The following is a 24,261-nucleotide window of genomic DNA, read 5'->3' as shown; positions in this document are numbered from 1 at the left end:
CAAATCGCCAAGCAACTAAAGAAAATAAATTTGGTGGAGCGTCTGGGTGGCTCAGTTGGTTAAGGATCTGACTCTGGTCATGATCACAGGGTCATGAGATCAAGCCCCGTATCAGGCTCTGTGCTCAGTGGGGAGTCTGCTTGAGGCTTCTCTCTCTGCTTCTCCCCCCACTCACACTTTCGCACACTCTCTTTCTTTCTCTCTATATAAATAAATACCTCTTTAAAAAAAAAAGAAAGAAAGAACAGAAACATGGTAACAGAGGCTTTAAACTCAACAAAGAAGAAATACTAAAAAAAAGACATGGAAAATACTTCAAGGTATCTTTTATTAACTAAATTAATCCATGAGAAAGATAAGAGTATTTTACATCACGGGAAAAAAATAACTAGAGAACTTGGAAACTGAAATTGTTATTATCAAAATTAAAAAATTCTATTGAGGACCTGACCAGGAACTGAGACATAAATGAAGAGCAAACAAATGAGCTGAAAGGTCAAATGGCAGAAACTGACAAAATAAAACAAAACATAAAATATAAGGAGAAATAGAAGTTAGATTCAAGGGGACAGCCTAAATTGAACTTGCAGGTAAGGAATAATTCAAAGGCAAAGAGGAAAGTTTCCCAAGAATGGAGACAATAATTTCTGGATTACAGCAATCCAAAAGTATAGAATAACATAAATGCAAAAACAACCACAACACTTTGAAATTTTACATGTACAAGGATAAAGAAAAAATCCCAAGATCTTCTTGAAAGAATAAGACAAGGTGCCTACAAAGGAAAAAGAATCAGATTAGCATAAATTTCTCATCAACAGTACTGAATAAAAGACAACAATACCTCAAGTTTCCAGGAGAAAATTACGTTGAACTTGGAATCCCAGTGAAACTAAAATTGAGTGGCAGGACAAAAATGAAGTTATTTTCAGATGTGCAGGAATTCAGAGGTTTACCACATATAGACCCTCTCTGAAAGAACCACTTGAGAATACTTCTTGGCTGAAGAAATAGTGAATCCAAGAAGGTGGAAGATGTGACAGTCACAAAATGGAGATGATCAAAGAAACTAGCAATGCTTGAATTTTATTCTGAACACACATGGATTCATAATGTTCACAAAATATTAGACAAAATGGTTTGTAAATATTTTTAAAAATATGGAACAAGAAATCTCAGTGTGGGGCATATATAGCAAGAAAGACACAAGTGATGGGGGAAAATCCTAACATTCTTGCCTTATTTAAGAGATGGATAGTGATTAAATCTACTGATTGATTTTTTTTAAGATTTTATTTACTTATTTGACAGAGAGTCAAGTAGGCAGAGCAGCCGGCAGAGGGAGAGGGAGAAGCAGAATCCCCACTGAGCAGGGAGTCCGATTCAGGGCTCAATCCCAGCACTCTGGGATCATGACCCAAGCCAAAGGCAGCCGCTTAACCGACTGAGCCACCCAGGCACCCCTACTGATTGATTTTTTTAAAAGAGAATTGAGATGTGACTGTTATTTTATGTGTTTATGTTTTGCTTGCATCACAAAGAAATTTTATTCATGTGTCTATTGGATGGCTTTTCAAATTATTTAAGTAATGAACGATTGTCACGACAGAGGAAGATTTTACACAAATTACAGTGCTGGTGGGAGTCGCTAAAGAAGTGTTGTTGATCATGCACATAATTCTTAGTTCTTCAGCAGAACTACTTGGAATGAATAAATTAGAAAAGCACCAGCTATGATCTCCAGGTCGTGAGATTGAGCCCCATGTCAGGCTCCGCACTGAGTATGGAGATTACTTAGGATTCTCTCTCTCTCCCTCTCCCGTTGCCCCTCCCCACCACTTCTCTCTAAGAAAGAAAGACAGGAAGAAAAAAGAAGAAAAGAAAGGAAAGAGAAAGAAATGGAAAAGACAAGAAAGGAGAAAGGGGAAAGGAGAGAATGGGATAGGACAAGAAAGGAAAGGAAAGGAGATGGGATGAGGGGAGGGAAGAGAGGAGAGGAAAGGAAAGGAAAGGACCAGCTACATTTAAACAAAAAGCCTGAGGGCTTACCTCTGACAAGAAAAAGGTAGCCTTCAATGAAGTACAACTGACCAGTCAACACCTTTCTTTTCTTGTCCCCTGGAAGTATTCAAATCCAGAATTCTGAGAGGCACCCAAACTTCCCATCTCCCTTCCCTGGCCCAGAGAAAAAATACTGTTAACTTTTTTACAAGTTTACATTTGTGATTTCTCCCCTTGGAAACTTACCTTGATAAACAGTGAGGTCATTCTCTCTGAGGTATTATAATACCGTGACACACTGTGAATCATTCTGATGGCATTAATCAAATTTTGTATTCCATGAGCCATGGAAACCTAAAATTGAAATATATTAAGTGAATTCCATCATATATTTATAGTTTTAATAACCAATATCCTATAATATTCAAAACTCTAACCACAGATAAAATAGTGTAACACTTTTATCTTAGAGTCAAATGTTACTAAAGGCAATGTAGCATCCTAGACTGGATCTTGGAAGGGAGAAAGGACATCAGTTTTGACAAATGTACCAAGGTAATACAAGATCCTAACAGGAGAAACTGGGTGAAGAGAATTCTGTACTATCATTGTAATTTTTCTGTACATCTAAATTTAAAAGTTTATTTAAAAATACAATTTTAGAGGTGAAAGTATTTTTAAGGATTAATAGTTCAAGATGACTTTTTTAAAAAAAGATCTTATTTATTTACTTGAGGTAGAGCGAGAATGAGAGAGAGAGAGAGAGAACATGAGCAGGGGAGGGACAGAAGGAGAGGGAGAAGCAGGCTCTCCACTGGGCAGGGAGCCCGACACGGGGCTCGATCCCAGGAACTGGAGGACCTGAGCCAAAGGCAGACACTTCACCGCTGAGCCATCTAGGTGTCCCCAAGATGATCTTTTTAAAGATGAAGAAACTTGGTATCTTGAAGGGTAAAGAGACTTGCTTGTGGTCAGAAAGCCAGTTAAGGACAGAGATCAAACTACAACTCATTTCCACTTAAGTCAGTTTGATTCACCTTTCAGCAAGCCTACTCAATGCCACTCGTTTCAGAGGATATCGGGAGAAATTCAAGTATAGGGGAACTTCTGGAGGTCACAGCAGAGTGGGAGAGATGCACACAAACCAGTGAAACAAATGTATCGGTATACAGCAAAGGAAATCGAGTGCAACAGAGAGATAAAGCATCACTGACACACACTGAATGCTTCCTGTAGGCCAGGTACCAGGAAAAGAGCTTCTCATATTACCTTCATTTATGCTAATAATGAGCCATTTAAGGTAGGTTTGATCATCGCAAGACTGCACCAATTCTTTACATGCTACTGAGGAAGGAAAAAAAATGCTCAAGATGGGGAGCCTTAACCACCCCCACCCCTGCATAAAACTAAGTCACCAATGAGCTGTATGCTTCTGTAAAGGTAATCAGGAAGTAAACCAGCCATGGAGAAAACGACAGAAACAAAGCTTCCATGTCCATATTTTGCTCCTTGGGTAGGCTGGGAAAATAAACTATTCTGAGAATTTGTACCACAGTCTAGTTACTTACGCACAGCAATCTGTATTCACACAAATTCACAAAACAAAAAATACTACCCAAGGGAGAACGGATAATCTAAGATCCTGTTAAGGCACATCCACAATGATTCATAAAACTAGAGAAACTATGAGATGTGCTCTGAATACAAGGATGTTAAATGTGAAAAAAAGATTACTGTCTTAGAATCTATCAAATAAAGTATGATTATTCCCATTGTGCGGATGAGAAAATAGAGACCTAGGGAAGTTAAGCACCTTGTCTAGGTTTCTACAACTGTTACATAACCACAGTTATGTGCCTGAGATTTTGAGACCGTGCTTTTAACTATGATGCAAATCAGATTGGAAGAACAGGTAAGGTCAATGGCATTCCCACAAGGAGGTTGTCTCTTAATTGCTAGGACAGTATAAAATATATGAAAGATGTTTTAATGGTGATAAAATAAATAAAACCAGAAATAACAACTTTTTTTAAAAGATTTATTTATTTGACAGAAAGCACAAACAGGGGGAGCAGCAGGCAGAGGAAGAGGGAGAAGCAGGCTTTCCCCACAGTAGGGAGCCCAATGCAGGGCTTAATTCCAGGACCCAGAGATCATGACCTGAGCTGAAGTTAGATGCTTAATCGACTCAGCCACCCAGGCACCCTAGAAATAACAATTACTAATTAGTGTACTGGGTGTCCTAGGTATGAGTTGTAACTATGACATAATTAGCTCAATGGTATGTGGTTTATAAAATTAGTATCATTACTTTGCAGGAAACTTTGTACGTCAGAATTCATATTATATGTGTTATCTGTATGTCAAGAAGAGTGTAATAAAAATAAACCTAGGAGGGGACCCTTCCACTCTCAATAGGGCAAGTCTACAAAGTACCCATAATTCCAATGAAGAAGACTCAGAGATGGCAACAAATGGCTCTATCAGGAAAATGTCCTCCATCTAAATTTTAAACATCATTTACAATAGAAGCTCCTTGAGCACACAGTTCTTACCTATCTATACACAGTGTTCAGACACTTTGTATGTAAAATACATGATGATAGATATGCCAATAGCAGAAATTGTAACACCAAGATAATAAAATGAAACATTAAACACAAAATTCACAAAATTTATCTACAAGAAATGGAAGTATGAGTCCTCTGCACTTTTCCTGCTCAAATGTGAGTTACAAACAGCAGTTGCTGTTTGCTTTTAATGAGAAAAAGAAAATGAGGATAAATAGAATTTTTGAAACCTCAAAAATAGTGAGTATATGAGGGGGAAGCAATTATAGGACAATACTATTAGAACTTCTTTAATTTCAAAGATAATGTTTGAAACATTCCTGCCTGAGAAAATGTAAAGAGTTTAATAACAACAAAATAACAATACTACTACTAATAAGGTATAGCCACACTAGAACAATTGAGTAAAAAGTTTTAAACTACTAAGATGAAAAGAACACCAAAACTAAAAGATTTGAAACTTATATAAATTTAAACAAGACTCTTGAACAAAGAACTTGAAAGTAGTACACCTAAAAATGTAGAGTTCTTGATAACAATAAAAAACATTGTACCTTTCTGCCAAATTTACTTTTATAATGAAAAGCTTTAAATATATAGAAAAGCACAGAGAACAGTATAATGATCATTTATACCCATCACTACACTTGACAAATGTTCATATTTTAGTACATGTGCCTCATCTATTATTTTTCACTCAAGACCTACTTGCAGGTATTCCTAGAATAGGCGTTAGCTCTATGTGTATTTAAGATGTGCATCTTCAGCTCTTGTGAATAACCCTGTATACACGTGACATCTGAAAATTCTGATTTTTCTTAGACACAAATTTTAACTGCACACGCTGTAAAGCCAGGAAATCAAGTCACTAGGCTACTGAGTGAGCTAAGTAATGGCCATGTTTCTCTATCACCATACCGTCCAGTTTGCTTTACCCATGGTCACATGCACACAAACACCTAAAAAGTGATACAAAATGCTCCTATGAAAAACAGATTTTAAAAGGTCCCCAACAGAAGTTGAGTTGCTAGTACTAGGGGTGTAATTAAGTTGTAAGTAAAATCCATCATGTCTTTATGGAATCAATTAAAGACTGCTCTTGGAAGTCTTCCTATTCTCTCTCATGGAGGATGGATTCCTGCATGACTCTAAGAGCTGCACCTGCTCAAAACTCTCAGCCCGACATCTTTCCCTCCCCACCCATGTTAAACTCCAAGGCCCTCGTGGGAGGGGTATGAACCAGCCCTAACCACAACCCTCTCAGCCAAATCTAAATGACATGGAACACAGAGTCTTCCTCTTTCCCTGCCTCTAGGATGACACCAGCATTTTTCCTGCCTCCAGAATTCTGGTTAACCAAACCATATAGTCAACAGCCGTATGTGTAGAGGCTTTGACTATTTCTTCAAAAATTAGAATGGAGAATGCTGAATATGTGTATCAGACATTAATATAAATTGTTTTGAATGCATTTTAACTTAGAGAATGCCTTGAAGAAGCAGCATGGAGAAGTAGAAACAAATACAACACATAATGCCAAACAGTGCTAGATTCAAATTCAGTCTCATGACTTACAGCCGTAGAAATGCTCCAATTTTGTTTCCTAATCTTTAGAATGAAGATTGTTGTGCATACAGAGTAAAAATATATAGAAAGTATGTGGTACACTGCCTACAACAAAAGATCAGGAGTCCCCAAAACAGTGGACACCTTTAAAAACAGAAAAGTGCTCCATATCACTCGGCATCAGGGAAATACAAATCAAAACCACAATGAGATATCACCTCACACCAGTCAGAATGGCTAAAATCAACAAGTCAGGAAATGACAGATGCTGGCGAGGATGTGGAGAAAGGGGAACCCTCCTACACTGTTGGTGGGAATGCAAGCTGGTGCAACCACTCTGGAAAACATCATGGAGGTTCCTCAAAATGTTGAAAATATGACCTAGCAATTGCACTACTGGATAGTTACCCTAAAGATACAAACATAGTGATCCAAAGGGGCACGTGCACCCGAATGTTTATAGCAGCAATGTCCACAATAGCCAAACTATGGAAAGAACCTAGATGTCCATCAACAGATGAATGGATCAAGAAGATGTGGTATATATACACAATGGAATACTATGCAGCCATCAAACAGAAATGAAATCTTGCCATTTGTGACAACATGGATGGAACTAGAGCGTATCATGCTTAGCGAAATAAGTCAAGCGGAGAAAGACAACTATCATATGATCTCCCTGATATGAGGAAGTGGTGATGCAACATGGGGGCTTAAGTGGGTAGGAGAAGAATCCATGAAACAAGATGGGATAGGGAGGAAGACAAACCATAAGTGACTCTTAATCTCACGAAACAAACTGAGGGTTGCTGGGGGGAGGGGGTTTGGGAGAAGGGGAGTAGGGTTATGGACATTGGGGAGGATATGTGCTTTGGTGAGTGCTGTGAAGTGTGTAGACCTGGCGATTCACAGACCTGTACCCCTGGGGATAAAAATATATGTTTATAAACAATAAAAAATTAAAAAAAAAAAACAGAACTGTCTGGGCAACCCTCCTACCTACATGTGATTCACAAAAGAGGCAACACCCAGTCAAAACTGGGAAACACCACCCTAAGTTCTTAACAAATACTAGTTTCCCGGACTTCCCTTCTCTATCTAAAGAAAGGATGAAAGGTATCATGCTGTACATTGATTCCCAAAACTTACTGATTTATAACTGGAATTCTGAGCCCACTGACCAACATCTTCCCATTTCCCCCACTCCCAGCCCTGGCAACTACTCTGTTTCATGAGTTTGACTTTTTTAAGATTCCACATATGGTGTCATATACTATTTGTCTTTCTCTGACTTATTTCAGTTAACATGATGTGCTCAGGGTCCAAACCCATTACAAATGACAGGATTTCTTGTAGCTGAATAATATTCCATTATCCTTCTAGCTATCCATATGTATATAGAGAGACTCTTTATTCACTTAACCAGTGATAAATACAGATTTTTTTCAGATCTTGATTAATATCGGTAATGCTGTGAAGAACATGGGAGTGCAGGTTATCTTTTCAAGATTCTAATTTCATTTAATTTAAAATAGAATTAATTCAATTCTAATTTCAAAGTAAATTTCATTTACTCTGTCTAGATACCTGGTAGTGGATCATAGGATAGTGCTATTTTTAATATTCTGTTTTCCATTGTGGCTGCATCAATTTCCATCCCCACTATCAGTGCACAAGGGTTCCATTTTCTCCACACCCTTCTCAGCACTTCTTAGCTAGTCTTTTTGATGATAGCCATTCTAATAAGGGTGAGGTGGTATCACATGTGATTTTGATTTGCACTTCCCTGATTAGTGATGTTGAGCATCTTTTCATGTATTCATGTATTCATTTATTTGCATGACTCCTTTGAGAAAACATCCATCTAGTTCCTCTGCCCATTTTTGTCTGTTTGTTTTTTTAACAATTTTTAATTTTTTTTCCCAATTTATTTATTTTCAGAAAAACAGTATTCATTATTTTTTCACCACACCCAGTGCTCCATGCAAGCTGTGCCCTCTATAATACCCACCACCTGGTACCCCCAACCTCCCACCCCCCCCCCCCCGCCACTTCAAACCCTTCAGACTGTTTTTCAGAGTCCATAGTCTCTCATGGTTACACTCTTTAATACAGTTACAGAATTTCTGATTTGGGGGCAAGACTTAGTATCTACTAAACTAAATAACATTCTTAACAGACCAAGTAAATTGATTACCATCACACGCTGTCACGTATAATAATAAGGAAGAGTCCTCAAATATTCTTTCACTTGGCCTTTAAGATAAAACTCTACTTATTACAACAATTTGGAAAGAAGTTTCTAGTTTGAGGAGAAATTAGACTTAAAAAGAATGTACATTGGTGAGGCATCTTTTTTTTCATAAGTCATTTTTTAGTTGTAAAATTTGCAACATAAAATTCACCATTTTAACTATTTTAAAGTGTGCAGCTTGCATGGAGCACTGGGTGTGGTGAAAAAATAATGAATACTGTTTTTCTGAAAATAAATAAATTGGGGGGAAAAAAAAAGAGTAATGAAGCACTGGGCGATGCTATAGTGTGGATAACTCTGAAAACATGAAGCTTAGTAGAAGTTAAGCCAGACACAAAGACCAGATATTATAGGACTCTGTTTACATGAAACATCCAGAAGAGAACAATCTGTAAAGACAGAAAGCAGATGAGTGGTTGCCAGGGTTTGTGAATAGAGAGAGAGACGTAGTGGCCGTTTAGTGGGTATGGAGGTCCCTTTTGGGGTAATGAGAATATTCTGGAACTAGACCGAGCTGAGAGTTGCACGTGAACATACTAAATGCTACCAAACTGCACACTTTAATTTTTTTTATAAACATATAATGTATTATTAGCCCCAGGGGTACAGGTCTGTGAATCGCCAGGTTTACACATTTCACAGCACTCACCATAGCCCATACCCTCCCCAGTGTCCATAACCCCACCACCATCTCCCTACCCACCGCCCCCCCCCCCCCCCGCCTCGGCAACCCTCAGTTTGTTTTGTGAGATTAAGAGTCTCTTATGGTTTAAAAAAAAAAAAAAAAAAAAAAAAAAGAGTCTCTTATGGTTTGTGTCCCTCCCTATCCCTTCTTGTTTCATTTATTCTTTTCCTACCCACCAACACCCCCACATTGGCTCTCCACTTCCTCATATCTCCTCTGCCCATTTTTTTATTGCACTGTTTGTTCTTTTTTATTGAGTTGAACAAATTCTTACCTATTTTGAACGTTAATTCCTTATCTAACATATCGTTTGCAAGTATTTCCTCCCATTCAAGGTTGCCTTTGCATTTTGTTGATTATTTCTTTTGCTGTGCAGAAGCTTTTTAGTTTGATGTAGTCACACTTAATTTTTGCTTCTGTTGCTTGTATGTTTGGTGTCATATCCAAAAAATCATTCCGAAAACCAAAGTCACAGAGATATCACCCTGTTTTCTCTTCCAAGAGTTTTATTATTTCAGGTCTTACATTTAAATTTTTAATCCATCCCACGTTAATTTTTGTAAGCAATGTAAGATAGGGATCTAATTTCATTCTCTTGCATGTGATTATCCAGTTTTCCCAATACCATTAATTGAAGAGCCTATTCTTCCCTCACTGAATATTCTTGGCTCCTATCAAATTTTTTTAGCCGTATATGAAAGGATTTATTTCTAGGCTCTTTTTTCTGTCCAGTTGGTCTATGTGTCCATTTTTATGCCAGTACCATACTGTTTTGGTTACTATAGCTTTGCAGTATAGCTTGAAATCAGGAAGTGCAATGTCTCTAGGTTTGTTCTCTTTTCTCAAGATTATTTTTGTTTGTGGGGGTCTTTTGTGGTTCCACACACATTTTAGGACTTTGTTCCTTTATTTAAAAAAATGCCATTGGAATTTTGATAGGGGTTTTCTTGAATTTATAGATGGCTTTGTGTAGTATGGAAATTTTAAAAATATTCATTCTTCCAATCCATGAACATGGGATACCTTTCCATTTATTTTTGTCTTCTTCATTTTCTTTCATCAAAGTGTTATGGCTTTCAGGGTATAGCTCTATCATTTCCTTGAATAAATTTATTACTGCGTATTTTATTTTATTGATGATATTGTAAATGAGATTGTTTTCCTTAATTCTTTTCAGATGTTTTGGGGTTTTTAAAATACTCCTTTAAATAATTTATTTATTTTTCAGAGAATGAGAGAGAGAGAGAGCACAAGCAGGGGGAGGAGCAGGCAGAGAGAAAAGTGGAACTTGTTCTCAGAACCCTGGGATCATGACCTGAGCAGAAGACAGACATTTAACCAACTGAGCCACCTGGGGAATTCCCAGATGTTTGTTGTTAATGCATAGAAATACAGCTAATTTCTGCGTGTAATTTTGTATCCTGCAACTTTACTGAATTTGTTTATTAGTTTTAAAAGTTTCTGGTGGATTTTTCAGGGTTTTCCATACACAGTATCATATCATCTACAAACAGAAATAATTTTACTTCTTCCTTTCCAATTTGAATGCCTTTTTTTCTTTTTTATTTTTGACTGCTCTAGCTAGGACCTCCAGTACTATGTTGAATAAAATTGGCAAGAGGGGGCACTCTTGTCTTATTCCTGATCTTAGAGAAAAAGCTTTCAGTTTTTACTGTTGAGTATGATGTTAGCTGTGGGCGTCTCATATATGGCTTTTATTTTTTTTTTTTAAGATTTTATTTATTTATTTGACAGAGATCACAAGTAGGCAGAGAGGCAGGCAGAGAGAGAGGAGGAAGCAGGCTCCCCACTGAGCAAAGAGCCTGAAATGGGGCTCGATCTCAGGACCCCGAGATCATGACCTGAGCCGAAGGCAGAGGCACAACCCACTGAGCCACCCAGGCGCCCCAAACAGCTTTTATTAAGTTGAAGTACATTCCTTCTGTACTCAAGTTTTTGAGAGTTTTTGTTATGAGAGGATATTATATTTTGTCAATTGCTTTTTCTGCATCAATTGAAATGATCATATGATTTTTTTCTTTTATTCTATTAACCCTTCATATCACTTGTATTTATTTGCATATGTTGTTCCATCTTTGCATCCCAGGAATAATTCAAATTTGGTCAGGTGTATGATCCTTTCAATATGCTGTTGAATTTGGTTTGCTTGTATTTGTTGAAAATTTTTGCATCTATATTCATCAAAGAAGTTGACCTATAATAGATTTTCTTTTCTTGAAGTGCTTTCGTATCAGGGTAATTCTGGTTGGGTACTCTCTCTTGCTCACTCCTGGATCATTCACCCTAGGGGAAGGAAGTTACCCTACTGAAAGTCTCACTGTGCTTGTGTAACTGGGGCCTTCCAACAATCACATGAGTGAGCTTAGAAGTGGACTCTCTAGCTGTCAGCCTCCACTACACTGAGACAAGATTGCTAGCTAAAAATTTTGTCCGCAACTTCATGAGAGACCATGAAGCAGAGGCTCTCAAGCTATGCTATGCCTGGATTCTTGACCTACAGGAACTGTGATGTAGTAAATGCTTATTTCTTTAAGTCAGTCAGTTCTGGGGTAATTTGTTATGCATCAATGCATTAATTAATTACTTTAACTCACAAATGAGATTATACTTATGATAATATCAAATATTTAAATGTGGGTTTAAATGAGTTTTTAATTCATATTTATATAATAGGAAAGTATATCTTTGAAATAACTTGTCTGCAGTATGCATTTCCCAGTACACATATATTATAAAGTTACTTTAAAATGAGTTATTTTTCAAACTACACTTTAACTTGTCTGCAGTATGCATTTCCCAGTACACATTATAAAGTTACTTTAAAATGAGTTATTGTTCAAACTACACCTTAAAAAGCATACTTACGAGGTCATAGTTATAGAGAGGCTGACATACTTTTTCTAGAGTGTACAAGTATCTGACATTATCTTTTGATTCATTTGCTGTATCTGTTATTCTTGCATCCAAATCACGCCAATTCTAAGAAAAAATGTATAAGAATATCATGAAATACCCAAATATATCACTGTAGTTAATTTTAATCAAGAAATTCAAGCTATCTTCCCTAAAGTAGTTGATACTAACATGTGAATGATGTATTTTTTCTTATATTATTTAAAACATAAGGTTATTATGGGGCAGCTGGGTGGCTCAGTGGGTTAAAGCCTCTGCCTTCGGCTCAGGTCATGATCCCAGGGTCCTGGGATGGAGCCCCACATCAGGCTCTCTGCTCAGCAGGGAGTCTGCTTCTCCCTCTTCTCTCTGCCTGCTGCTCTGCCTACTTGTGATCCTTATCAAATAAATAAATAAAATCCTTTAAAATAAACGAATAAAAATAAAAACCTTAAAAAAAAGAGACTTAAGGTTATTATAAACACCTTAAATGACTTAGTAGAACTGAAGGCTCATTCTGTTTGTAATTAACATCCTGTTTGTAGGCTTAAACTGGACTTGCTTCTATCTGGAGTGATTTTTCTAGGTTACTTATTTGTGACATTACATTACTTTGGGTCTTTGAGAATAGGATATATATACAGATGGAAAGATATAGTTACATAGATACAGATGTAGATAGATACAGATTTTTTTTCAATTTATTTATTTTTAGAAAAACAGTATTCATTATTTTTTCACCACACTCAGTGATCCATGCAATCCGTGCCCTCTATAATACCCACCACCTGGTACCCCAACCTCCCACCCCCCCGCCACTTCAAACCCCTCAGATTGTTTTTCAGAGTCCATAGTCTCTCGTGGTTCACCTCCCTATCCAATTTACCCCAACTCCCTTCTCCTCTCTAACACCCCTTATCCTCCATGCTATTTGTTATGCTCCACAGATACATATTTTTTTAAAGGAAGAATATAGCAAAAGAAAATGACCCAGAAAGAATCAAACCAAACTGTGGAATAGTGGACAGGAGATGTATATTGATTATATTATTTTTGTTTTTGACTTTCTATATAATTCTTTACCCCCCTGAGCCTCTATTGATTCACAGTTTTAAAAACAAATTAAAAATAAATGGCAATCACCCTACAGGATTATTAACAAAATTGGTGTGAAAATATTGAGAACTAAATATTTCTATACTTCTTTTTTTACTTTGGGAAATAATTGTAGAATATAAGAAAGTCTTATTCAAAATTTAACACTTGTAAGTATATGGTTCCACTATATGATGTGAAGAAGCAGTTCAAGAAGGTAATTTTCCAGTTGGTTGTTCAGAAACATAACAAATTTTAAAATAAAAGACATTTTACCTTCAACAGTTTGGAGTGTGCAACATTAAGCACATTTATAACAGCCTTACAAGTTGGCCCTTTAATCTGTTCAATGATGTAGTTGAATTTGGCTGACATGCGCTTCCAGTGTTCCAGTTCGGTGAGTGGACCTGAGTCATCAGCTTCTTTTCTCATTTGCTCACTCTCAATAAGTACCTGCAATCAAAAGAATTCACAGATTATAGAAATGTTACTTCTCCTTTGGTAAATCCTTATTATTTGCATCTTTTCAAAGAGAGCTTATAAAAAATCAACTTTCAGCACTGAATAATAATATTAAAAACTCTTAACTGAGAACAAAACGGAATTTCCTTCTTTTTCTCTTTTTTTTAAGATTTTATTTATTTGACAGAGAGAGAGTGAGAGATAGAATACAAGCAGGGGGAGTGGGAGAGGGAGAAGTGGACTTCCCACTGAGCAGGGAGCCTGATGCAGGGCTTTATCCCAAGACCCTGGGGTCATGACCTTATCTGAAGGCAGACACTTAATCACTGAACCATCCAGGTGCCCAAAAGGGAATTTAACATGACAAATAGTATCTACCAAAAATCTACAGCAAACTCATACTTAAAGATTAAATTTTATAAAATATCACTTTAAAACCAAGCAAGACCACTAATACCGCCCACTTCTCTTCAACCTGTTAATGAAGGTCTCCAAACAAGATAAGTAGAGTTAACAAAAGGCGTAAGAATTGGAAATGAAAAAACAAAAGTGACATAATCAGAGATGATATGGTTGGTTACATTTTTAAAATTCAAAAATATCTAAAGATAAACTTTTACACTTAGTAAAAGGGAATAATTCAGTAAGATTACTGCATGTATACATATATACATAAATATCAGTAGTATTTTTCTACAAGCCATCTAGCAAATCAAAAATGTAATTTCTAAAAAAGAGCACTTGTTATAATAAATAACAATAATGATAAGATATCTAGAGATTAGCGAAAGATGTGCAATATGAATAAAATTAGAAAACGTACTTTCAACATACAAAAGAAAACCCAAGTGGAGAGATACCATGTTCATGGATGAAAAAATTCAACCATATAAAGATGACAATTTCCTTTAAATTAATGTATATCTTCAACAAAAAATCAAAATCTCAATAGCGTTTTTTTTGTGATACTTGACAAACTAGTCTTAAAATTAGTTTGGAAAAACAATTAACCAGAAATAATCGATGTAATTTTGAAGAAAAATACAGAAAGGGACTTGCCATGCCAAATATTGAGTTAGTAAAAAACTACAGAAATGAAAGCCATATTATATGAGTGTAAAACCCAAATAAGTACACCAGTGGGACAGACAGTGGATTTTGAAATTTGATATATTACAGAAGTGTTATTAAAAATGTGTTACGGGGGCGCCTGGGTGGCTCAGTGGTTTAAGCCTCTGCCTTCAGCTCGGGTCATGATCTCAGGGTCCTGGGATCGAGCCCCACATCGGGCTCTCTGCTCAGCGGGGAGCCTGTTTCCTCCTCTCTCTCTGCCTGCCTCTCTGCCTACTTATGATCTCTCTCTGTCTATCAAATAAATAAATAAAAATATTTTTTAAAAAATGTGTTAGGAAGGGTGCCTTCCTTCCACTGAGGGTGGCTCAGTTGGTTAAGCAACTGCCTTCAGCTCCGGTCAGGGTCCTGGAGTCCCAGGATCGAGTCCCACATTGGCCTCCCAGCTCATGGGGAGTCTGCTTCTCCCTCTGACCTTCTCCCCTCTCATGCCTCTCACTTTCTCTCTCTCTCAAATAAATAAATAAAATCTTTTAAAAAATGTGTTGGGAAAAAATGGACTAAAACTATGGAAAGAGCCCAGATGCCCATTGACAGATGAATGGATAAAGAAGATGTGATATATACATATACATATACATATACATACACAATGAAATACTATGAAGCCAATCAAAAGAAGAAATCTTGCCACTTGCAACAACATAGATGGAACTCAAGGGTATTATGCTAAGCAAAATAAGTCAATCAGAGCAAGACAATTAACATAGCTTTCACTCATATGTGGAGACTCTTCTTTTTTTTAATTTTTTTTTAAATTTTATTTATTTATTTGACAGAGGGAGACCACAAGTAGGCAGAGAGAGAGAGGGAAGCAAGCTCCCCGCCGAGCAGAGAGCCTGATGTGGGGCTCCATCCCAGGACCCTGAGACCACTACCCAAGCTGAAGGCAGAAGGCTTAACCCACTGAGCCACCCAAGCACCCCCTTTTACTTTTTATTAACATATAATGTATTATTTGTTTCAGGGGTACAGGTTTGTGAATCATCAGTCTTACACAAATTCACAGTGCTCACCACAGCACATACCCTACCCAATGCCCATCACCAGCCATCCCATCCCTTCCTCCCCGCTCCTCTCCAGCAACCCTGTTTGTTTACTGAGATTAAGAGTTTCTTATGGTTTGTTTCCCTCTCCGGTTTCATCTTGTTTCATTTTTCCCTCCCTTCCCCTATGATCCTCTGTCTTGTTTCTCCAATTCCTCATATTAGTGAGTGCATATGATAATTATCTTTCTCTGATTGACTTATCTCACTTAGTATAATACCCTCTAGTTCCATCCATATCATTGCAAATGGCAAGATTTTGGGTTTTTTGATGGCTGCATAAAATTCCATTGTGTATATATACTACACTTCTTTACCCATTCATCTGTTGATGGACATCTAGGCTCTTTCCATAATTTGGCTATAGTGAACATTGCTGCTATAAACATTGGGGTGCACGTGCCCCAATTGGGGTGCAATTGCTGGAAGATACTCTTTTTTTAAAAGATTTATTCATTTGACAGAAAGAGAGAGAGGCAGAGACAGTGGGAGAAGCAGGCTCCCCACTGAACAAGGAGGCTGATGTGGGGCTCAATCCCAGAACCCTGAGATCACAAGCTGAGTTGAAGGCAGACGCATAACTGATTGAGCCACCTAAGTACCCCAAGAGACTCTTAATCACAGGAAACAAATTGAGGGTAGCTGGAGGGGAGAGGGAATAAGGATGGGATAACCAAGCGATGGACATTAAGGAGAGCAAATGATATGATGACCGCTGGGTACTATATAAGACTGATTAATCACTGAACTCTACCTCTGAAACTAATAGTACACTAAATGTTAATTAATTTAATTTAAATAAATAAAATTTTAAAAAGGAAACAACAGGCTGTTAATTAAACAGCTCAATTTTGGGACAACTATATGGAAAACTGGCTAACTATATGGAAAAAAAAAACCAAAATTAATTTCCTACCTTACATAAACACACACGTACACACACAAATAATTCCAGATATATATATATATTTTTTTAAAGATTTTATTTATTTATTTGACAGAGAGAAATCACAAGTAGGTGGAGAGGCAGGCAGAGAGAGAGAGGGAAGCAGGCTCCCCGCTGAGCAGAGAGCCCGATGCGGGACTCGATCCCAGGACCCTGAGATCATGACCCGAGCCGAAGGCAGCGGCTTAACCCACTGAGCCACCCAGGTGCCCCTAATTCCAGATATATTAAAAGCCTAAATATTATAAGCAGCATGGCAAAGCTTTTAAAGAAAATATACAAGATGAGGGTTAAATTATAAAGTAAAAGCATGCAACTGAATACCATAATTGTCAGGGAAATTTCTTCCCACTAGGGGGAAGAAAAGGGAGTTGAAACTGGGAAGAGGACTGCATGGGGATTTTAAGATGTTGGTAATGCTGCTTCTGTGCAAAAAGTTACATGAATGCTCACTTTACAATAATTCATTTCTTTTATTGTACTCATTTCTGTAGGTTTCACTATTTTAAATAAATAAATAACTTAAGAGAATATCTTCGTAATACTAAACAAAGGTTTCTTAAGTGAAATACAAAAAAGCATGAAGTTCCTAACCACTAAGTTGAAGCTAAATTACTATTTGTAACTAATATATGTACATTAAAATGTAAAACTTTCACATGACTGAAGACACCATACCAAATGTAGGACACTTGTGGACCAACAAAGGATTTAACATCTGGAAAATATTATTTAAACTCCAACTGAAATTTCAGTAATATATCATCAAGCAATCTGAACTAAAGAAACTCAACAAAGGATGTGAACAAGGAACTCAACAAAGAGGAAACCTATATAGTCACTGAATATGCTCAACCCTCAACAGAAGTCAGAGGAATGTAAAATAAGATATCATTTCACACCCAACATCCTGGCAAAGATTAATAAAAGTCTAACAATTGTAAGTGTAACAAAAGATCTGAAGAAACAGGAACTCTCATATGCTCTGTAAAATTAAGTTAATATAACCACTACTTGAAGGGATTTGAATATCCAGTAAAGATTTAGATACTATTTCTCTCAGCAATTCCACTGAGAAATTCTGGAATATGTGCAAAGGAGATCTGAACAGAAGTATTCATTGAATATGTATTATTATTGTTTGTAATAGCAAAAAAGAAGAAGAAAGAAAAGATAGAAAAAACTGTTCTTCTGAGGGAATGGATGAATAAACCTCTTTACCTCCTTAAACAGAGGCTATTAGACATGATTTATATGTGTCCTTAATGTGTGAAAAATTATATAGCAAACTGACTTCTTTATAGAGGAATATCAGGCAGTAATTAAGTGAACAATTTAATTTACTTGAACCAACATAGATGAAAGAGAATACTAAATGAGAAAAAAATAAACTGTAAAATGATATTTAATGGTGTTATACCATTTGTGTAAAGATTTTAATCACAAATATATATTCTGTACTTATATATATATACATAATTTATTTTAATATATAATTTAAAGCTTGTAAGTATGCGAACACAATAAAAGTGTGAAACTTTCAGGGGAATGAAAGAAGACAAAGACATCAGGACAGTGGTAATACAGAGGGAGGGAAATGGCATGGGTTGGAGGCTTTTGTGAAACTAAAACAAATCAGAAGCAAATGTGGCAAACAGTATCTGTTTAATCTCAAGAGTCTTTGTTTTCAGGAGTCATTGTTATGTTATTTTCTGTACTTTTTATGTTTATAATGTTACATTATTTATTTATTTATTTATTTTTAAGTAGCTTCCACTCCCAACATGGAACCCAACAAGGGGCTTGAATTCACAGCCCTGAGATCAAGATCTGAACTTAGATCAAGAGTTGAACCCTTAACCGACTGAGCCACCCAGGAGTCCCATAACTTGACATAATTTAAATTGTGATGTAATGTTTTAAGAATACAAAGAGGTAGAATACATAGCTGATTTTTTAGACCTATGAAGGTGCATTCGTTAATTCATGAAATAATTATTTGCTTTTAATTTTAACCATGGTGTATGCAACTCTTTCCTGATCTTATCACAGCCTTCCTCATCTCCTTAAATAGAGGATACTAAAGATAGTTTCAAGTTTTCTTAAATGGCTGAAAGTCTATATAGCTTGAATCACTGAATTAAAGAATGAAAATGGACTTTAAGAGTTAACTAAATCAGGGGTGCCTGAGTGGCTCAGTGGATTAAAGCCTCTGCCTTCAGCTCAGGTCATGATCCCAGGGTCCTGGGGAAAAGCCCTGCATCGGGCTCTCTGCTTCTCAGAGAGCCTGCTTCTTTCTCTCTCTCTCTCTGCCTGCCTCTCTGCCTACTTGTGATCTCTGTCTGTCAAATAAATAAATAAATAATCTTTTAAAAAAGAATTAACTAAATCAAACAACTCTTTTGATGTTTAATTCCATTAATAATTCCACTATTTATAGATAATTATCATCCTCAAAGTGGATACTTTCAGGAATGCAGCACATTCTAACTTTTTTGTGTGGAGAGGATTCTTTGAGAAAGTTACCCTGATCTCTAACATTAAAAATCTCTCTCCTTATAGCCATCACATTCTGGTCTTACTTCTGCCATTTAAGACGATACATTGAGACTTTCAATGACATGAAATCCCATCAAATATTTGAAGATAACATGATACTCCCAACTCTGTTTTTCCCCCCAGGTCAAATATCTCCATATATTTTCCTTGAATGATGTTGTTTATATCCTTGGCCTATTTTTTTCTATATTGCTCATTTCTTAATGATTTATAGAAGTTCTTTATGTATTATGGATACTAACTCTTTGTTATATATGCTGATAATATTTTCCCCCAGAATATCATTTACTTTTTAGTTTTTACCATGATAATTTTTGCCATATGGAAGTTCTTAAATTTTTTCATATAGTCAAGTATGTCAGTTTTTTTCCTTTGTGGTTCCTGGGTTTTGCATCTTAAGAACATATTAATATAATCCTGTGTTGTCCTCTGGTTCATTCACAGGTTTTGTTTTATTTTTCACCTTACTTATTTAAGGTTGCATTCGTTCACTCAAAGGATCTTTGAAATTCATCCATGTTGTTGCATGTATCTGTTTTTTAAATTTAAGCTTTCATACTTATGTCTATAATCCGTCTTGACTAATTTTTATGTATGACAAGAGGTCAAGAACAAAGATTAGGTTTATTTTATTTGTTTGCTTGTTTGTTTTATTGGTCAAGGTTTATTTTAGATGTCACAGTTCAGATTTTTATATCATATTAAAGATCTTTTCCATTTCCTGCATTGATTCTGCTTGATTGGAGCTATCTGTTGCAATTGCCCACTTGGTTTTCTTATTTCAAGTTGCTAAATCTCAAGTTATTATCTTTTGCTTGCTCATTTCTATGAAAGAAAATCTGTATTGATTGATCACAATAGTTGGAGAGGATCTCCTCAGCCATTGTGTAGGTCAGACCCTAATTCCCACAATGGGTTACAATTCCTCCAGTGACATAGTAGGTGAGTACAGAAGTCCTGTGGTGTCCAATTACCCACTTCAATTTCCTAGTGACACCTGGAAGAAATTCTGTGGCCAGCACACCATACTCCAGTTAGAGTTTCCAAAGTCCTCCAATGTTTCCATTCCAACTGTACCTCCTTCTTTCTAACATAGCTCTAAGAGAGGTAAAACTGAAAATGCTCTAACTCTGGCTTGGTCAAGATTTTTTTTATCTTAGTCTTCACTTAACTGAAGATTTTCTTCTTTACTTCCACTGTCCTGTGTTCATGAATAAGATCTGTGTGTTGGTTCACAGTGTCCTCTTTCAGTTTAGAGCAATTACATAGTAGCTGATTTGGGGCTATATGTACAGTGTAGGTTTGTACCTCTCAGAATGTTGACATATGCCCCATTCCTATTGTTGCTTTTCCTACTGCCAGAGAAAAATTTATTTGACCAGGGAGTTGCAGTACTGACATGAATGAGCCTAGTTTGAACCTCTTGGTCAAAAGAGATAATTCCACTGATCAAGAGCTATTTATTTAGTGTCTAGCATTGTGATTATAGTCACTTCCTTGTATCTTCTTCCTTTTGCTTATGAAGAGGATAAGCAATACACAAACTATTGGAAATGAACAACAACTATTCCTAATTACTCATTTCTCCACTCTCAACCCATATTGTTATGGTTCCCTCCTTAAAAGTGAAAAATATTTAAAATTGATTTTCAGGAACACCATGGTGGCTCAGTCATTAAGCGTCCACCTTCAGCTTAGGTAATGATCTCAGGGTCCTGGGATCAAGCCCTGCATCTGGCTCCCTGCTCAGTGGGAAGTCTGCTTTTCCCTCTCCCATTCTCCCTGCTTGCCTTCCCTCTCTCGCTGTTTCTCTCTCTGTCAAATAAATAAATAAAATCTTTTTAAAAGAATAAAATAAAATAAAATTCATAGAGAACAATGATTTTGCAGTAGAGTCAAGAACAGGCTAAGTTTCATAACAGAATCTGCAGGACTCCTCTTCCCTTTACTTTTAGGGACAAAAATGCAATGGCTAGGACACAGATGAGGACTACAACTCATATCTGGTGTAATTACTTGAGTTAGCTCACCTGTTCAATCTGTTTATACCATGTCATCAGCACCTCCTCTAGCTGACGAACAGTTTCTGAATTGCTAGCTGCAGCTGTCACTTCTTCAAATGTGTGCAGTTTGGAAAAATCAATATTGTCTACCTTCTTTAACATAACTGTTCCCTCGATACTTACTCTAGCACCTAAGAGGGAAGAAACAATATTGAGAAGAGGTTTTTAATGTCAATGTGTGGTTTCCAGCTATAATTACTCAAATGTTAAAGATCGAATACCTTATAGAAATATAATACAAATTGATCATTAGATTGTGATGTGATAATTTTTAATAATATTATTTTAATAACATAAAATAAGAAAATTATACATTTTTAAAAGAGATAATAGTTAAGCAGTATTTTAAAATGTGGTGAAATTTTTCATTAATAATATAAGAATAGACTCCTCCCACTACGATGGAAGGAAAAAACATATCCTACTCCTGCAAAGATCCCTGGAAATGAGAGGATCTAGGGATCTGGTTTCTTTTTTTTTTTTTTTTAAGATTTTATTTATTTATTTGACAGAGAGAGATCACAGTAGTCAGAGAGGCAGGCAGAGAGAGGAAGGGAAGCAGGCCCCCTGCTGAGCAGAGAGCCCGACGCAGGACGAGATCCCAGGATCCTGGGATCATGACCCGAGCGGAAGGCAGCGGCTTAACCCACTGAGCCACCCAGGTGCCCTAGATATCGGATTTCTTATCTCTAGGTCTCATAATTACTTTGATTAACAATTTCTTTTAAGATGGAATGTTTTTCTTCTAATGATTACCTTTAATAACATATCTTACAGGAGTGCCTGGGTGGCTCAGTCAGTTAACTACCTGCTTTTTTTTTTTTTAATGCTTTCATGTTTTATTCGAAGTCTGACATGTAGAGTAGCTGGCATAGCTATCTTTAACTGTCAGAAAGCATCTCAGAATAACTACCTGCTTTTGACTCAGGTCATAATCCCAGAGTCCTGAGATTGAGGCTCATATCCAGCTACTTGCTCAGCAGGGAGTCTACTTCTTCCTTTGCCCCTCCCCCTGCTCATGAGCTTGCATGTGCTCTCTCCCTCTCAAATAAATAAGTAAAATCTTTTAAAAATAACATATTATAGTTAATTTGCTCATTTTTAGCAATTTACTAAGCACTAAATTTTATACTTACCATCTAAGAATGAAAGGTATCTGCTGATGGTTTCAGTGAAAATGTGTTTTTCAGATTCTCCTTGCTTGGACTGGTTTAGAGCACCCCAGTTATTTGTTGCAAGAATAGCTGGTAGAAATACACTTGACAGCATATTCTTAATCCCATTTAGGATTCCTGTTGATGCATCCAGTACAGTAAATAGCACTTCCTGAAAGGGAAGTGTTTAAAAGTGATTTTATATGCTAATCCCATTAAAGAACTGAAAATCATAACCTATTTCACACTACAACATGCATAGATAATACTTTTATATACTAATAGGAAAACATAAGTGGTCATGAAAATGAGAGTTCTAAAATCCACAAGTTTATATTCTGCCCCCATTCTAACCATTCACATATAGGTTGACCAAGGAGACATTTTCCTCAATGCTTTAGTTTCTACCTAGGGAAGGAGACATGGCCTGGAGCCTATACGATGTGAAGGAAATGAAGCTGAGCTTTCTGCAGAAATTGCTCAGTAGAAATGGGACTAGAAAAACTCCAGCACGATAGGGATTGAGCAATGATACTAGCCCAGCATTTTAAGTGGAAAAAATGATCAGCTGAAGAAATCAAAGGCACAGAAATCAGAAATCCAGCATCTATGAGTATGACAACTAAATTCATACAATTTAAGTGACATGGAAATCCCAAGCCAAGAAATTAAGATTAAAAAAACTTGCCCAGGACCTGACAGATTCCCTGAGGAATTCTATAAAACATTCAAAGAAGAACTAATACCTATTCTCCTGAAGCGGTTTCAAAAAATAGAAACAGAAGGAAAACTTCTGTTTTCAGAAGTTTTTTCAGCATTACCTGATCCGCAAGCCAGGCAAAGACCCCATCAAAAAGAAGAATTTCAGACCAATATCCCTGATGAATATGGATGCCAAGATTCTCAACAAGATCCTAGCTAAGAGGATTCAATAGTATATTAAAAAGATTATCCACCATGACCAGGTGGGATTTATCCCTGGGATACAAGGGTGGTTCAACATTTGCAAGTCAATCAACGTGATAGAACAAATCAATAAGAGAAGAGAGAAGAACCAAATGGTCCACTCAATTGATGCAAAAAAAGCATTTGACAAAATACAGCATCTGTTTCTGATTTAAACTCTTCAAAATATAGAGGTAGAGGAAACATTCCTCAACTGCATAAGATCTATTTATGAAAAACCTACGACAAATATCATTCTCAATGGGGAAAAGCTGACAGCCTTCCCTTTGAGATCAGGAACATGACACAGATGCCCACTCCCACCACTATTATTCAACATAGTACTAGAAGTCCTAGCAATAGCAATAGAGAACAAAAGAAATAAAAGGTATTCAAATTGGCAAGAATTAAGTCAAACTCTCTATCTTCACAGATGACATGATACTTTACATGGAAAACCCAAAAGACTCCACTCCCAAACTACTAGAACTCATACAGCAATTCAGTAATGTGACAGGATATAAAATCAGTGTATAGAAATCAGTTGCTTTCTTACACATTAACAATGAAAATATAGAAAGGGAAATTAGAGAATCAATTCCATTTATTTTAGAACCAAGAACCATAAGATACCTTGGAATAAACCTAACCAAAGAGATAAAGTATCTGTACTCAAGGAACTACAGAACACTAATGAAAGAAATTTAAAAAGACACAGAAAGATGGAAAAGCATTCCATGCTCATGGATTAGAAGAATAAACATTGTTAAAATGTCTATACTGCCCAGAGCAATATACCCTTTCAATGCCATCCCAATCAAAATTCCACTGGCATTTTTCAAAGTGCTGGAATAAACAATTATAAAATTTG

General features: G+C 36.5%; 1 protein-coding gene across 1 annotated transcript in view; it reads right to left on the bottom strand.

The window, feature by feature from the left end:
• DNAH8 (dynein axonemal heavy chain 8) overlaps window positions 1-24,261 on the bottom strand; it is a 336,143-nt gene that overhangs the window by 286,798 nt on the left and 25,084 nt on the right. The window contains exons 5-9 of the mRNA XM_044250418.1: window positions 22,428-22,617; window positions 21,259-21,422; window positions 13,361-13,537; window positions 11,963-12,076; window positions 2,248-2,355 (exon numbers count right to left, since the gene is read on the bottom strand). Of these exons, the coding sequence (XP_044106353.1) occupies window positions 2,248-2,355; window positions 11,963-12,076; window positions 13,361-13,537; window positions 21,259-21,422; window positions 22,428-22,617 (753 nt within the window). The remainder of the gene's footprint in view (window positions 1-2,247; window positions 2,356-11,962; window positions 12,077-13,360; window positions 13,538-21,258; window positions 21,423-22,427; window positions 22,618-24,261) is intronic.

This window comes from Neovison vison, chromosome 1 (assembly GCF_020171115.1).
Source record: "Neovison vison isolate M4711 chromosome 1, ASM_NN_V1, whole genome shotgun sequence".
NCBI classification, from domain to species: domain Eukaryota; kingdom Metazoa; phylum Chordata; class Mammalia; order Carnivora; family Mustelidae; genus Neogale; species Neogale vison.
Note: the sequence above shows the minus strand (reverse complement) of the source record. Positions and strands in the feature narration are given on the sequence as shown.